This window comes from Heterodontus francisci, chromosome 4, assembly GCF_036365525.1.
Source record: "Heterodontus francisci isolate sHetFra1 chromosome 4, sHetFra1.hap1, whole genome shotgun sequence".
Lineage (NCBI taxonomy): Eukaryota > Metazoa > Chordata > Chondrichthyes > Heterodontiformes > Heterodontidae > Heterodontus > Heterodontus francisci.
In genome coordinates this window covers 59,188,678-59,205,216 of record NC_090374.1, presented here as the reverse complement: position 1 = coordinate 59,205,216, position 16,539 = coordinate 59,188,678, and the positions used below count along the sequence as shown (strand labels likewise).

General features: G+C 45.7%; 1 protein-coding gene across 7 annotated transcripts in view; it reads right to left on the bottom strand.

The window, feature by feature from the left end:
- ssbp2b (single stranded DNA binding protein 2b) overlaps positions 1 to 16,539 on the bottom strand; it is a 673,806-nt gene that overhangs the window by 512,035 nt on the left and 145,232 nt on the right. Inside the window, exon 2 of one of the 7 annotated variants that reach the window (XM_068029628.1) lies at positions 14,270 to 14,449. The exons of the other annotated variants lie outside the window; for them this stretch is intronic. Coding sequence (XP_067885729.1) covers positions 14,270 to 14,271 — 2 coding nt within the window. The 5' untranslated portion in view covers positions 14,272 to 14,449. The remainder of the gene's footprint in view (positions 1 to 14,269; positions 14,450 to 16,539) is intronic. 7 annotated transcript variants of the gene reach the window in all.

The window sequence follows — 16,539 nt, the reverse complement described above, 5'->3', positions numbered from 1 at the left end:
TTAGACAAAGACAAGGATTTTGATTCAAATGTATTGGGAGACATAGAGTCATAGTTATACAGAACAAGAAGCAGACCCTGCGGCACATCGTGTCTGTGCCGGCCATCAAGCACCTATCTATTCTAATCCCATTTTCCAGCACTTGGCCCGTAGCCTTGTATGCTATGGCATTTCAAGTGCTCAACTAAATACTTCTTAAATGTTGTGAGGGTTCCTGCCTCTACCACCCCTTCAGGTAGTGTGTTCCAGATTCCAACCACCCTTTGGGTAAAACATTTTTTTCCTCAAATCCCCTCTAAATCTCCTGCCCCTTACCTTAATTTTTTTTTTTAATTCATTCATGGGATGTGGGCGTCGCTGGCCAGGCCAGCATTTATTGCCCATCCCTAATTGCCCTTGAGAAGGTGGTGGTGAGCTGCCTTCTTGAACTGCTGCAGTCCATGTGGGGTCGGTATACCCACAGTGCTGTTAGGAAGGGAGTTCCAGGATTTTGATCCAGCGACAGTGAAGGAACGGCAATGTCGTTCCAAGTCAGGATGGTGTGTGACTTGGAGGGAAACTTGCAGGTGGTGGTGTTCCCATGCATTTGCTGCCCTTGTCCTTCTAGTGGTAGAGGTCGCGGGTTTGGAAGGTGCTGTCTAAGGAGCCTTGGAGCATTGCAGCAGTGCATCTTGTAGATGGTACACACTGCTGCCACTGTGCGTCGGTGATGGAGGGAGTGAATGTTTGTAGATGGGGTGCCAATCAAGCAGGCTGCTTTATCCTGGATGGTGTCGTGCTTCTTGAGTGCTGTTGGAGCTGCACCCATCCAGGCAAGTGGAGAGTATTCCATCACACGCCTGACTTGTGCCTTGTAGATGGTGGACAGGCTTTGGGGAGTCAGGAGGTGAGTTACTCGCCTCAGGATTCCTAGCCTCTGACCTGCTCTTGTAGCCACGGTATTTATATCGCTACTCCAGTTCCGTTTCTGGTCAATGGTAGCCCCTAGGATGTTGATAGTGGGGGATTCAGTGATGGCAATGCCGTTGAATGTCAAGGGGAGATGATTAGATTCTCTCCTGTTGCAGATGGTCACTGCCTGGCACTTGTGAGGCGCGAATGTTACTTGCCACTTATCAGCCCAAGCCTGGATATTGTCCAGGTCTTGCTGCATTTCTACACGGACTCTTCAGTATCTGAGGAGTCACGAATGGTGCTGAACATTGTGCAATCATCAGCGAACATCCCCACTTCTGACCTTATGATTGAAGGAAGGTCATTGATGAAGTAGCTGAAGGTGGTTGGGCCTAGGACACTACCCTGAGGAACTCCTGCAGTGATGTCCTGTAGCTCAGATGATTGACCTCCAACAACCACAACCATCTTCCTTTGCGCTAGGTATGACTCCAACCAGCAGAATGTTTTCCCCCCTGATTCCCACTACCTCAGTTTTGCTAGGACTCCTTGATGCCATACTCGGTCAAATGCTGCCTTGATGTCAAGGGCAGTCACTCTCACCTCACTTATTGAGTACAGCTCTTTAGTCCATGCTTGAACCAAGGCTGTAATGAGGTCAGGAGCTGAGTGGCCCTGGCGGAATCCAAACTGAGCATCACTGAGCAGTTTATTGCTAAGCAAGTGCCGCTTGATGGCACTGTCGATGACACCTTCCATCACTTTACTGATGATTGAGAGTAGGCTGATGGGGCAGTAATTGGCTGGGTTGGACTTGTGCTGCTTTTTGTGTACAGGACATACCTGGGCAATTTTCCACATTGCAGGGTAGATGCCAGTGTTGTAGCTGTACTGGAACAGCTTGGCTAGGGGCGCGGCAAGTTCTGGAGCACAGGTCTTCAGTACTATTGCCGGTATATTGTCAGGGCCCATAGCTTTTGCAATATCCAGTGCCTTCAGTCGTTTCTTGATATCACGCGGAGTGAATCGAATTGGCTGATGTCTGACATCTGTGATGCTGGGGACTTCAGAAGGAGGCCGAGATGTATCATCAACTCGGCACTTCTGGCTGAAGATTGTTGCAAATGCTTCAGCCTTATCTTTCAAACTGATGTGCTGGGCTCCCCCATCATTGAGGATGGGGATATTTGTGGAGCCACATCCTCCAGTTAGTTGTTTAATGGTCCACCACCATTCACGGCTGGATGTGGCAGGAGTGCAGAGCTTAGGTCTGATCAGTTGGTGATGGATCGCTTAGCTCTGTCGATCGCATGTTGCTTATGCAGTTTGGCACGCAGATAGTCCTGTGTTGTAGCTTCACCAGGTTGACACCTCATTTTGAGGTATGCCTGGTGCTGCTCCTGGCATGCCCTCCTGCATTCTTCCTTGAACCAGGGCTGGTCTCCTGGCTTGATGGTAATGGTAGAGTGGGGGATATGCCAGGCCATGAGGTTACAGATTGTGGTTGAGTACAATTCTGTTGCTGCTGATGGTCCACAGGGCCTCATGGATTCCCAGTTTTGCATTGCTAGATCTGTTCGAAATCTATCCCATTTAGCACGGTGGTAGTGCCACACAACACCATGCAGGGTATCCTCAATGTGAAGGCAGGACTTCATCTCCACAAGGACTGTGCGGTGGTCACTCCTACCAATACTGTCATGGACAGATGCATCTGCAGCAGGCAGATTGGTGAGGATGAGGTCAAGTATGTTTTCCCTTCTTGTTGGTTCCACCACCACCTGCTGCATACTAGCAGATATGTCCTTTCGGACTCAGCCAGTAGTGGTGCTACCGAGCCACTCTTGGTGATGGACATTGAAGTCCCCCACCCAGAGTACATTTTGTGCCCTTGCCACCCTCAGTGCTTCCTCCAAGTGCTGTTAAACATGGAGGAGTACTGGCTCATCAGCTGAGGGAGGGCGGTAGATGGTAATCAGCAGGAGGTTTCCTTGTCCATGTTTGATCTGATGCCATGAGACTTCATGGGGTCCGGAGTCGATGTTGAGGACTCCCAGGGCAACTCCCTCCCTACTGTATACCACTGTGCCATCACCTCTGGTGGGTCTGTCCTGCCGGTGGGACAGGACATACCTGGGGATGGTGATGGCAGTGTCTGGGACATTGTCTGTAAGGTATGATTCCGTGACTATGTCAGGCTATTGCTTGACTAGTCTGTGGGACAGCTCTCCCAACTTTGGCACAAGCCCCCAGATGTTAGTCAGGAGGACTTTGCAGGGTTGACAGGGCTGGATTTGCCGTTGTCGTTTCCGGTGCCTAGGTCGATGCCAGGAAATCCGTCCGGTTTCACTTCTTTTTATTGACTTCGTAGTGGTTAGATACAGTTGAGTGGCTTGCTAGGCCATTTCAGAGGGCATGTAAGAGTCAACAACATTGCTGTGGGTCTGGAGTCACATGTAGGCCAGACCAGGTAAGGATAGCAGATTTCCTTCCCTAAAGGGCATTCGTGAACAGATGGGTTTTTACAACTCATGCCCCCTGGTTATTGATCCCTCCGCTAAGGGAAATAGTTTCTTCCTTTCGATCCTATCAATGCCCCTCATAATGTTGTATACCTCAATCAGGTCCCCCCTCAGCCTTCTCTGCTCCAAGGAAAACAACCCGAGCCTATCCAGTCTCTCTTCATAGCTGAAATGCTCCAGCCCAGGCAACATCCTGGTGAATCTCCTCTGCACCCTCTCCAGTGCAATCACATACTTCCTCTAGTGTGGTGACCAGAACTGTACACAGTACTCCAGCTGTGGCCTGACTAGCATTTTATACAGATTCATCATAACCTCCCTGCTCTTATATTCTATGCCTCAGCTAATAAAGACAAGTATCCCATATGCCTTCCTAACCACCTTACCTACCTGTGCTGCTGCCTTCAGTGATCTACTGACAAGTACACCAAGGTCCCTCTGACCCTCTGTACTTCCAAGGATCCTACCATCCCTTCTTAGTTCTCCCAAAATGCATCAACTCACACTTCTGAGGATTAAATTCTATTTGCCACTGCTCTGCCCATCTTACCAGCCCATCTATATCATCCTGTAATCGAAGGCTTTCCTCCTCACTATTTACGACACCACCAATTTTCATGTCATCTGCAAACCTACTGATCATACCTCCTATTCTTCTTCTTCTTCGGCCGATAGGTCAATAAAAAGGAATGAAACCGGACGGATCACCTGGCATCGACCTAGGCACCAGAAACGACAAGGCCTCCTTGTCTCGGGAGACAATGGGCAAGTGCCTGGAGGTGGTCAGTGGTTTGTGGAGCACTGCCTCGAGTGGCTATAAAGGCCAATACTAGAGTGACAGACTCTTCCACAGGTGCTGCAGAAAAAATTGGTTGTCGGGGCTGTTACACAGTTGGCTCTCCCCTTGCGCTTCTGTCTTTTTTCCTGCCAACTGCTAAGTCTCTTCGACTCGCCACACTTTAGCCCCGCCTTTATGGCTGCCCGCCAGCTCTGGCGATCGCTGGCAACTGACTCCCACGACTTGTGATCAATGTTACAGGACTTCATGTCGCGTTTGCAGACGTCTTTAAAGTGGAGACATGGACGGCCGGTAGGTCTGATACCAGTGGCAAGCTAGCTGTACAATGTGTCCTTGGGGATCCTGCCATCTTCCATGCGGCTCACATGGCCAAGCCATCTCAAGCACCGCTGACTCAGTAGTGTGTATAAGCTGGGGATGTTGGCCGCCTCGAAGACTTCTGTGTTGGAGATGCGATCCTGCCACCTGATAAGGATTCTCTGGAGGCAGCGAAGATGGAATGAATTGAGACGTCGCTCTTGGCTAAGATACGTTGTCCAGGCCTCGCTGCCGTAGAGCAAGGTACTGAGGACACAGGCTTGATACACTCGGACTTTTGTGTTCCGTGTCAGTACGCCATTTTCCCATACTCTCTTGGCCAGTCTGGACATAGCAGTGGAAGCCTTTCCCATGCGCTTGTTGATTTCTGCATCTAGAGACAGGTTACTGGTGATAGTTGAGCCTAGGTAGGTGAACTCTTGAACCAGTTGCAGAGCGTGGTCGCCGATATTGATGGATGGAGCATTTCTGACGTCCTGTCCCATGATGTTCGTTTTCTTGCGGCTGATGGTTCGGCCAAATTCGTTGCAGGCAGTCGCAAACCTGTCGATGAGACTCTGCAGACACTCTTCAGTGTGTTATGTTAATGCAGCATCGTCAACAAAGAGGAGTTCCCCGATGAGGACTTTCCGTACTTTGGTCTTCGCTCTTAGGCGGGCAAGGTTGAACAACCTGCCACCTGATCTTGTGTGGAGGAAAATTCCTTCATCTGAAGACCTGAACGTGTGTGAGAGCAGCAGGGAGAAGAAAATCACAAACAGTGTAGGTGCGAGAACACAGCCCTGTTTCACGTCACTCAGGATAGGAATGGGGTCTGATGAGGTGCCGCTATGCTGAATTGTGCCTTTCATGTTGTCATGGAATGAGGTGATGATACTTAGTAGCTTTGGTGGACATCCGATCTTTTCTAGTAGTCTGAAGAGACCACGTCTGCTGACGAGGTCAAAGGCTTTGGTGAGATCAATGAAAGCAACGTCGAGGGGCATCTGTTGTTCGCGGCATTTCTCCTGTAGCTGACGAAGGGAGAACAGCATGTCAATGGTCGATCTCTCTGCTCGAAAGCCACACTGTGCCTCAGGGTAGACTTTCCCCACTATGGTGAGCAGGGAGATTCCACGGTAGTTGTTGCAGTCACCGCGGTCACCTTTGTTTTTATAGAGGGTGATGATATTGGCATCGCGCATGTCCTGTGGTACTGCTCCCTCGACCCAGCACAGGCAAAGCAGTTCGTAGAGTGCTGAGAGTATGGCAGGCTTTGCACTCTTGATTATTTCAGGGGTAATGCCGTCCTTCCCAGGGGCTTTTCCGCTGGCTAGAGAATCAATGGCATCACTGACTTCCGATTTTGTTGGCTGTACGTCCAGCTCATCCATGACTGGCAGAGACTGGGCTGCATTGAGGGCGGTCTCAGTGACAACATTCTCCCTGGAGTCCAGTTCTAGGTAGTGCTCAACCCAGCGGTCCATTTGCTTGCTTTGGTCAGTGATTGTGTCCCCTGATTTAGATTTGAGGGGAGCGATCTTCTTGATGGTTGGCCCAAAAGCTCTCTTAATGCCATCATACATTCCTCTGATGTTTCCGGTGTCTGAGGCCAGCTGAATATGACTACATAGGTGTTGCCAGTTGTCATTTGCGCAGCACCTGGCTGTTCTTTGTGCAGCGCTTCTGGCTGTTTTCAGTGCTACGGATGTTAACTCGCTGGGGGATTCCTTGTAGTTCAACAGTGCAATGCGCTTAGCGGCTATGACAGGTTCCAGCTCTTCAAAATGAGATTGAAACCAGTCTGCATTCCGCTTCACACGTTTGCCATAGGTGGTAATGGCTGACTCATAAATGGCGCCTCTGATGTGGGCCCACTTGGTCTCTGCATCTCCTGTGGAAGTGTTTTGAAGGGCTTTTTCAAGAGAATTTAGAAATTTTTGTAACAGCTGTGGATAAGAAATTCTGCTCGTGTTGATGCACGGGTGGCCCTTCTGCTTGGAGTGATGCTGCTTCTTTGGTTTGGGTCTAACCTTGCTGCATACCAGGGAGTGATCGGTATCGCAGTCCGCACTGTGGAAGCTGCGTGTGATTTGAACACAGTTTAAGGAGGCTCGCCTTGTGATGATGAGGTCCAGCTGGTGCCAACGACGTGATCTTGGGTGCCTCCAAGAAACCTAGTGACAGGGTTTAGTGTGAAAGAACGAGTTGGTGATGCAGAGGTTATGATAGGTACACAACTCAAGCAGTCTCTGTCCATTCTCATTCATCCTTCCAATGCCATAGCACCCAAGGCAGGAGGGCCATGAGTCATGGTCGGCCCCAACCCTGGCATTAAAGTCCCCCAGCAGGAACAGATGTTCGATATTGGGGATGTTACTAATGATATTATGGAGTTCCTCGTAGAACTGGTCTTTATCTTCAGGTGTGGAGCAGAGTGTTGGAGCATAGATGCTGAGTAGGTATACTGGACCAGAGGCGGAGAGCAGTCGGATGGACAGTATGCGTTCTGAGCCATTTGAAGGTGGCTCTATCATGCTGAGCCAGGCTTTCTGATGGCGAAGCCCACTCCATGCTGTCTTGGTTCTTCAGGATCCCTACCCTGCCAGTAGAAGGTATAGTCTTGCTCTCTTAGAGATCCGCTCACAGGGAGGCGTGTCTCCTGAAGTGCTGCAATGTCCACATTGAGTCTACTGAGCTCGTTGTTAATGATGGCCGTATTCCGAGAATCGTTGATTTGTGTAAGGTCTTCCGACAGGCCAGGACACATCGTTCTGACGTTCCAGCTTGCAAAACAAAGGGCTGGTACCTTCTTTCCTTTTTTCGTGCTGTTTGGTATGGTGTTGCAGTCCGCTTTTCGGGCAATGACCCTGAGCTCCAAGCACCCATTGAAGCAGGTGGACTGTGGCGGGACAGAACCTTACTGACCGGGGGCTGCCCTATATTTGCGTCTAAATCATTAATGTACACTACAAACAGCAAGGGTCCCAGCACCGATCCCTGCGGTACACCACTGGTCACAGGCTTCCACTCGCAAAAACAACTCTCGACCATCACCCTCTGCCTCCTGCCACTAAGCCAATTTTGGATCCAATTTGCCAAATTGCCCTGGATCCCATGGGCTCTTACCTTCTTAACCAATTACCCATGCGGGACCTTATCAAAAGTCTTACTGAAGTCCATGTAAACGACATCAACTGCCTTACCCTCATCTATACATCCAGTCACCTCCTCGAAAAATTCAATCGTTTGTTAGACACGATCTCCCCCTGACAAAGCCATGCTGACTATCCCTGATTAATCCCTGCCTCTCCTAGTGGAGATTCATCCTGTCCCTCAGAATTTTTTCCAATAGTTTCCCTACCACTGATGTTAGACTCACTGGCCTGTAATTACCTGGTTTATCCCTGCTACCCTTCTTGAATAATGGTACCACATTCGCTGTCCTCCAGTCCGCTGGTACCTCTCCTGTGGCCAGAGGGGATTTGAAAATTTGTGTCAGAGCCCCTGCTATCTCTTCCCTTGCCTCACATAGCAGCCTGGGATACATCTCATCAGGGCCTGGGGATTTATCCACTTTTAAGCCGGCTAAAACAGCTAATACCTCCTCCCTTTCAATGCTAATTTGATCATGTATATCACACTCCCCTTAAATAAAAGCAAAATACTGCGGATGCTGGAAATCTGAAATAAAAACAAGAAATGCTGGAATCACTCAGCAGGTCTGGCAGCAACTGTGGAAACAGAAGCAGAGTTAACATTTCGGGTCAGTGACCCTTCTTCGGAACTGACAAATATTAGAAAAGTCACAGATTATAAGCAAGTGAGGTGGGGGTGGGGCAAGAGATAACAAAGGAGAAGGTGTAGATTGGACCAGGCCACATAGCTGACCAAAAGGTCACAGAGCAAAGGCAAACAATATGTTAATGGTGTGTTGAAAGACAAAGCATTAGTACAGATTAGGTGTAATACACTGAATATTGAACAGCAGCAAGTGCAAACCTGAAAAAATTGCACTTTTGATCAAGGAGTCAATTACTGCAGTACGGAGGGATGATATCTTTGAAGGTTCCTCATATGAGGCTATGTGGGTAGAACTTAAAAACAAAAAGGGGGCAATCACTTGGCTGGGAGTGTACAACAGGCCTCCAAAAAGTTAGGGAGAGATAGAGGAGCAGATATCTCAGAGAGGTGTAAAAATAATAGGTTTGCACTTGCTGCTGTTCACTATTCAGTGTATTTACACCTAATCTGTACTAATGCTTTGTCTTTCAACACACCATTAACATATTGTTTGCCTTTGCTCCATGACCTTTTGGTCAGCTATGTGGCCTGGTCCAATCTACACCTTCTCCTTTGTTATCTCTTGCCCCACCCCCACCTCACTTGTCAGTTCCGAAGAAGGGTCACTGACCCGAAACGTTAACTCTGCTTCTCTTTCCACAGATGCTGCCAGACCTGCTGAGTGATTCCAGCATTTCTTGTTTTTATATCACACTCCCCTTCCCTGATCGCTACACCTACATCGTCCTTCCCCATAGTGAACACAGATAAAAAGTAATTATTTAAAACCTCACCTATGTCCTCCGACTCCACACACAAATTGCCACTTTGGTCCAGAATGGGCCCTACTCTTTCCCTGGTTATCCTCTTGCCCTTAATATACTTATAAAATGCCTTGGGATTTTCCTTTATCTTGCCCGCCAGTGTTTTTTCATGTCCCCTCTTCGCTCTGCTAATTACTTTTTTAAGTACCCGCCCTACACTTTCCATACTCCGCTGGGGCCTCCGCTGTTTTCAGCACTTTGAATCTGCCATAAACCTCCTTTTTTTTTCCTTTCCAATCCTCTATATCCCTTGACATCCAGGGTTCCCTGGAATTGCTGGTCCTATCCTTCACCTTTACGGGAACATGTTGGCCCTGAACTCTCACTATTTCCTTTTTGAATGACTCCTACTGGGCTGATGTCGACTTTCCTGCAAGCAGCTGTTCCCAGTCCACTTTGGCCAGATTCTGTTTTATCATATTGAAATCTGCCTTACTCCAATTCAGTACTTTTATTTCTGGTCCCTCTTTGTCCTTTTCCATAACTACCTTAAATCTTATGGTCACTATCCCCGAAATGCTCCCCCACTGACACTTCAACCACTTGTCCGGCTTCATTCCCTCGGATTAGGTCCAGTACCGCCCCTTGTCTTGTTGGACTTTCTACGTGCTGGTTCAAAAAGCTCTCCTGTATGCACTTTAAGAATTCGCCCCCTTTAAATCTTTTGCACTAAAACTATCCCAGTTGATAATGGGGACGTTGAAATCCCCTACTATTATTACCCTATTATTTTTACACCTCTCTGAGATATCTGCTCCTCTATCTCTCCCTAACTGTTTGGAGGCCTGTTGTACACTCCCAGCCAAGTGATTGCCCCCTTTTTGTTTTTAAGTTCTACCCACATAGCCTCATTTGAGGAACCTTCTAAGATATCATCCCTCCGTACTGCAGTAATTGACTCCTTGATCAAAAGTGCAATGCCACCTCCTCTTTTACACCCTCCCCTGGCATGCCTGAAGATTCTATACCCTGAAATATTGAGCTGCCAGTCCTGCCCTTCCCTCAACCATGTCTCTGTGATAGCGATAATATCATATTCCCATGTGTTAATCAATGCCCTCAATTCATCTGCCTTACTAGTAAGACTTCTTGCATTAAAATAGATGCAGTCCAACCTTGCATTGTTTGCTTGTGCCTTAACAGGTCTATATTTGCTCTGCCTTCCAGACTGACAGTTTCTCCTGTTTTTGACTGTGCATCACCCCTTACTGTACCTCCACTCTGTATCCCATCCTCCTGCCAAATTAGTTTAAACCCCCACCCACCCTCACAATAGCAAACCTCCCAGCAAGGATGTTGGTCCCATTCCGGTTCAGATGCAATACGTCCTTGTACAGGTCCCACCTTTGCCAGAAACAGACCCAGTGATCCAGGATACTAAAGACCTCCCTCCTCCACCATCTCTTCAGTCACGCATTCATCTGCTCTATCCTCCTATTCCTATACTCGCTAGCACGTGGCACTGGGAGTAATCCAGAGATTACAACCTCTGAGGTCCTGTTTTTTAATCTGCTACCTAGCTCCCTAAATTCTTGTTGCAGGAACTCATCCCTCTTTCTACCTATGTTGTTGTTACCAATGTGAGCCACAACCTCTGACTGTTCACCCTCTCCCTTCAGAATGTCCAGCAGCTGCTCCGTGACATCCTTGACCCTAGCACCAGGGAGGCAACATACCATCCTGGAGTCACGTTTACGGCCACAGAAATGCCTATCTGTACCCCTTACGATAGAATCCCCCATCACTATAGTCCTGCCACTCTTCTTCCTCCCTCCTGTGCAGCTGAGCCACCCATGGTGCCATGAACTTGGCCCTTGCTGCTTTCCCCCGAGCCATCGCCCCCAACAATATCCGAAGCGGTATATCTGTTAGAGAGGGGGATGGCCACAGGGGGCTCCTGTACTAACTGCCTTCCTCTACTCTGCCTGGTGGTCACCCATTCCCTTCCTGCCTTTGCAAGAATGAAGGATGACAACAATAGGCATAATAAGCTAGCGTGACTCAGTATGAGATAATATGCACAACTGATAAGGCCATTGAGACTATACTGAAACTAGCACAGCAATACTGGTCAAGACATAGGGTGGGTGGGGATGCGAGAGAGACTACAGAATGCCACGGTAAAAGCCCTGATCATTGAGCTGGACATGGCAAGTGGAAGCAGGATAGGTAACAAAAGAGATAGAAAGGCACAGTTAAGCACAATCTCATATTAGTGTTACTATACAGGGATGCGGTAGCATAGTGGCAATGTCATTGCATTTGTAATCCAAAGTCCTGGCTAATGCTCTGGGGACATGGGTTCGAATCCCACCACAGCAGATAGTGAAATTTGAATTCAATTAATAAATCTGAAATTAAAAAAGCTCGCAATGAAACCATTGTCAACTATTGTAAAAACCCATCTGGTTCAAATCTGCTACCCTTACCTGGTCTGGCCTACATGCGACCCCAGACCCACAGCAATGTGGATGACTCTCAAATGTCCTCTGAAATGGCTGTGCGAGCCAGTCAGTTTAAGGACAATTAGGGATGGGCAATAAATGCTGGCCTGGCCAAAGTTACCCACATCCCACAAACGAATAAAAAAAAATACAGAAAAATCTCACAAGTGATTGCAACCAGGAATGCATAACTGTGCCAACTAGAATGAAAGTTGGCTGCTGAAGGAGAAATGGCAACGCATGAACAGAAGGGGTTGCTTGATCCCAGTTCAGTCACTTAGATTTGGTTGCAAAATTTGCTGATGACACAAAATAGGGAGGAAAGTGAGTTGTGAAGAGGGCATAGGAAACTACAAAGGGATATTGATAGGTTAAGTGAGTGGGCAAAGATCTGGCAAATTGACTATAATGTGGGAAAATGTGAAATTGTCCATTTTGGCAGGAAGAATGAAAAGCATATTATTTAAACGGTGAGAGATTGCAGAGCTCTGAGATGCAGCGGGATCCAGGTGTCCTAGTGCAGGTACAGCAAGTAATTGGAAAACTAATAGAATATTTTTGTTTATCGCGAGGGGAATTGAATACAAAAGTAGGGAGGTTATGCTTCAGTTATACAGGGCATTGGTGAGACCACATCTGGAGTACTGTGTACAGTATTGGGTTCTGTTTTAAGGAAGGATGTAAATGCGTTGGAAGCAATTCAGAGAAGGTTTGCGAGATTAATATCTGGAATGGGCTAGTTGTCTTATGAAGAAAGGTTAAACAGACTAGGCTTGTATCTGCTGGATTTTAGAAGAGTAAGAGGCAACTTGACTGAAAGATATAAGGTTCTGACAGGGTGGATGTAGAAAGGATGTTTCCTCTTGTGAGAGAATATAGAACTAGGGGTCACTGTTTTAAAATAAGGGGTCACCCATTTCAGACAGAGATGAGGAGAATTTTTTTCTATCAGAGGGTCGTGTGTTTTGGGACTCTTCCTCAAGAAATGGTGGAAGCAGAGTCTTTGAATATTGTTAAGGCAGAGATAGACAGATTCTTGATAAGCAAGAGGGTGAAAGGTTACTGCGGGTCGGCGGAAATGTGGAGTTGAGGTTACAATCAGATCACCCATGATCTTGTTGAATGGCAGAGTAGGCTCGAGGAGCCAAGTGGCCTACTCCTGCTCCTAATTTGTATGTTCGCATTTGTAAAATGTGCAAATAGACATGCATCTCTCTTACTGGCCTTAAAAAGTTATCAGTTCATTCATCAAGAGTTATTTTCTTTCCAACAAGGTTGTCACCCTTGAGTACAAAGGACTATCACCAAAGCTAACACCTAATGGAGCAACATCAAAATATTTTCAGTCATTTAACAATGATAATTATCTCATATTGTGCATGTTTGAAACAGAAATCTCAAGTAATACATATCATCTTAAGCCTACTAATAGTTCAAATAACCAGGTTAAGAAAGGAAAATTGATCACTATCACATTGTGCATTTGTAAAGTACCAGTTATCTGTAAAAGATATCAGGGGTGATTCAATTGCTGTACTAAGGGATAGATTCCTGTTCCTTGAACCAGAATAGACATTTTTAAATATGAGGCTAGGCAATCATTAAAAAACAACACTCTTTCCTTTACAGCACAAGATGGAGAACACCATTCTAAATAAAAGGAATCAATTTAAAAACACTGCACCCTTTCTTAGTCAATAACAACGATGGAGAAGTCCACACCTGGGAGTGTCTTCCTCGCCTCTCAACCAAAGGAGAATGCACTATGATAGAATGAGTAGTGGGACATAATGAGGGATGGATGGTATAATAGAAATACAAAAACGTATTACAATAATCTCAATTATCATCTTTTCAAATAAGCATACAAACAATTAATGGTGCAACAACCCAGAATCAATGTTACCCCTATTGTACGTACAGAAGAGAAATAAAGTCATTTTTTACAATTTTGCAGCAAGTCCATTATAAGAGATAAATAGGTCTTAAACAGCTACAAGGTACTTCATATCTCATCATCCCTAAAAGTAAACCTTCAAACCTTGTGCAGCCAATTTAATCTCATACTGGATTGATTTAAGGGTGTAATTATGTTGGCACTTTCACACTGATGCGGAGCTGTTTTGGATGTGCATTAATGTGCAAAACAGCAGTATAAAGCAGGTATCTGTCGCAATCAGATATCTAAACTCACAAAGAAATAAGCTCTGCAAGACCTTATCCAAGAGGGTGCCCGCCATGAAATTGCAATGGGGGTCCAAAGGAGGGCCAAGGCGAGGTCCCCTCTCACCTTCCAGCCCGCCGCCCAGACCCCTGTCGTGAGAATAAAATTCAGTCCAGAGTGTCAGACAGAGGGCAAGAGTCCTCCCCTTTCACCTATTTACATATACGCTAAAAGGTTTGCATTTGGTGCACGTCTGTAGTGCAGTAAGCGCACCACTGAATAAGAAAGTCCATACAGTACAAAGAATGCCAAATGCTTTTTAAGTAAATAATACATTTAAATCAATTAAACACCAACCCATTAACAAGTTATAAAAGCGTTCTCATTAAAAACCAAACAGTGAACAATCAGCAGCCACAACAAATGAAATCACGTAAATTCCTCAAAAAAGTTATGTTGGTTTTCCATCCAACAAACTATATATCCCTAAAATAACCAACAAGCAAAAAAAAAGTTTAAAAATTCAAAAAAATGTAACTCACATTATAAACTTAGCTTTCCGTTCTTCCAATCATTCCAACAACATTCCTCTGCACAAGGCTTCTCTTCCCATGAGGCTTTGGATTTGTCACCTGCTTTGTTCCCAAAGCTTACATATTTAGGCCGGACCTTTCGATCCAATATTTGTCAGGGATCTTTATGCATATTCCTGTTCTCTTGGTCTGGTGAGGACATGAAATGGTAAGACACATTTTTTTAAATTCTTGCCAAAGCTTTTTTTTTAACTTTTACCCAATTTCCATTGGCACAGATCCAATTGGGGAAGTTATGTTAATCTAGGAGTGGTTTCATGTCTCCATCTTGGTGCTCTCCACAAACAGGGTATTACTGTGCATGAAGAAAACTACAATGCAATCCCAGTTGATTCTAGGATTCCCAGGATCTTTTCAGCATCCAAGCCACCATTTCCAGCACTGCAAGTCTCATGAACTTGCATGAAACCTCAGAACAGCACAGGCAGCACAATTCTCCATTGGTCCTTGAGCTCCTCCTCACCAAACAATCGTAACAGGTTGGATTCTATAGCATACCTACTTTTTACATATAAAGATCTAGTTGGGACCACATCTGGAGTGCTGCATTCCGGTCTGAGCAACATACCTCTAGATGTTGGCCTTGGAGTGGGTGTAATGTGGATTCACCAGAATGATACCAGGGTGAAAACAGTTAAATTATAAGAAGAGATTAAAGATCCATCTAATTGAGGTGTTGAACCTCTGCCCTAAGTCATTAAAATAATATGCTAGAGGAAACGCAGCATGAGTTTTACCAGATATATCCAAGCCCCACGAACCAAGCAAATCACAAATCTACAGCCTCATGGGAAGACAACCGGTACGGAGGAATGTTGTTACCTACACTAAGCTAGTATTCCCTTGAGCACAAAGGATTAAGCGTCCATCTAACTGAGCTGTTGAACCTCTGCCCAAAGTCATTAAAATAATATGCCTGAGTAAATACGACTTTGAGTTTTACCATATATATATACTTGGTTATGAAAAATAACAACATTTTAGATTATTAATTTTATGTGGGAAAAGAGCTAAAATGGGAGAGAAATGGCGATAATCATGGATGATTTTAATCTGCTTATAGATTGGACGAATCAGATTGGCCTGATTGTAGCCTGGATGATGAGTTCATGGAGTGTTTTTGGGACTGTTTCTTTGAGCAGCACGTTCTAGAGCCAACCAGAGAGCATACTACTCTAGATCTGGTAATGTGCAATGAAACAGGATTAATGAATTACCTCATAGTAAAGGCACCCCTAGGTAGCAGTGATCCCAACATGACTGAATTTGCATTCAGTTTGAGGGTGAGAAGAGTGGATCTAAGATCAGAGTTTTAAACTTAAATAAGGGTAATTACGAGGGTTTGAAGACAGAGCTGGCTAAGGTAAACTGGGAAGTTAGGTTAAGGGATAGGTCAGTAGAGATGCAGCGGCAGACATTTAAGGAGATATTCCATAACACTCAGCAAAGATACATTCCAGTGAGAAAGACTCTAGGGGAGGGACGCATCATCTGTGGCTAAATAAGGAAGTTAAAGATAGTATCAAATTGAAAGAAAAAGCGTACAATTCAGCCAAGCGGCAGGTCAGAAGATTGGACAGAATATAAAAAACAGCAAAGAATGACGAAAAGAATAATGAGAGTGTAATTAGAGTATGAGAGAAAGTTAGCTAGTAATAGAAAAAACAGACAGTAAGAGTTTCTACAAGTATTTAAAAAGGAAAAGAGTAAGTAACGTGAGTGTTGGTCCACTAGAGAGTGAGTCTGGAGAGTTAATAATGGAAAATAAGGTAATGGCAAAGGAACTGAGCAGAGTTTTGCATCTGTCTTCACTGTAGAGGATACAAATAACATCCCAGAAATAACTGTGAATCAAGAGTTGAAAGGGAGGGAGGAACTTAAAACAATTATCATCACCAGGGACAGGGTACTGAGAAAATTATTAGATCTAAAAGTTGACAAGTCCCCAGGTCCTGATGGACTTCATCCTCGGGTCTTAAAAGAAGTAGCTGCTGAGATTGTGGATGCATTGGTTGTAATCTTCCAAAATTCCCTAGATTCTGAAAAGGTCCCATCAGATTGGAAAATTGCAAATGTAACTCTGCTGTTCAGAAAAGGAGGAAGACAGAAAGCAGGAAACCACAGGCCAGTTAGCATAACATCTGTCATAGGGAAAATGCTGGAATCTATTATTTAGGCGGTTGATTATATATCAGGCAGAGTCAACATCGTTTTGTGAA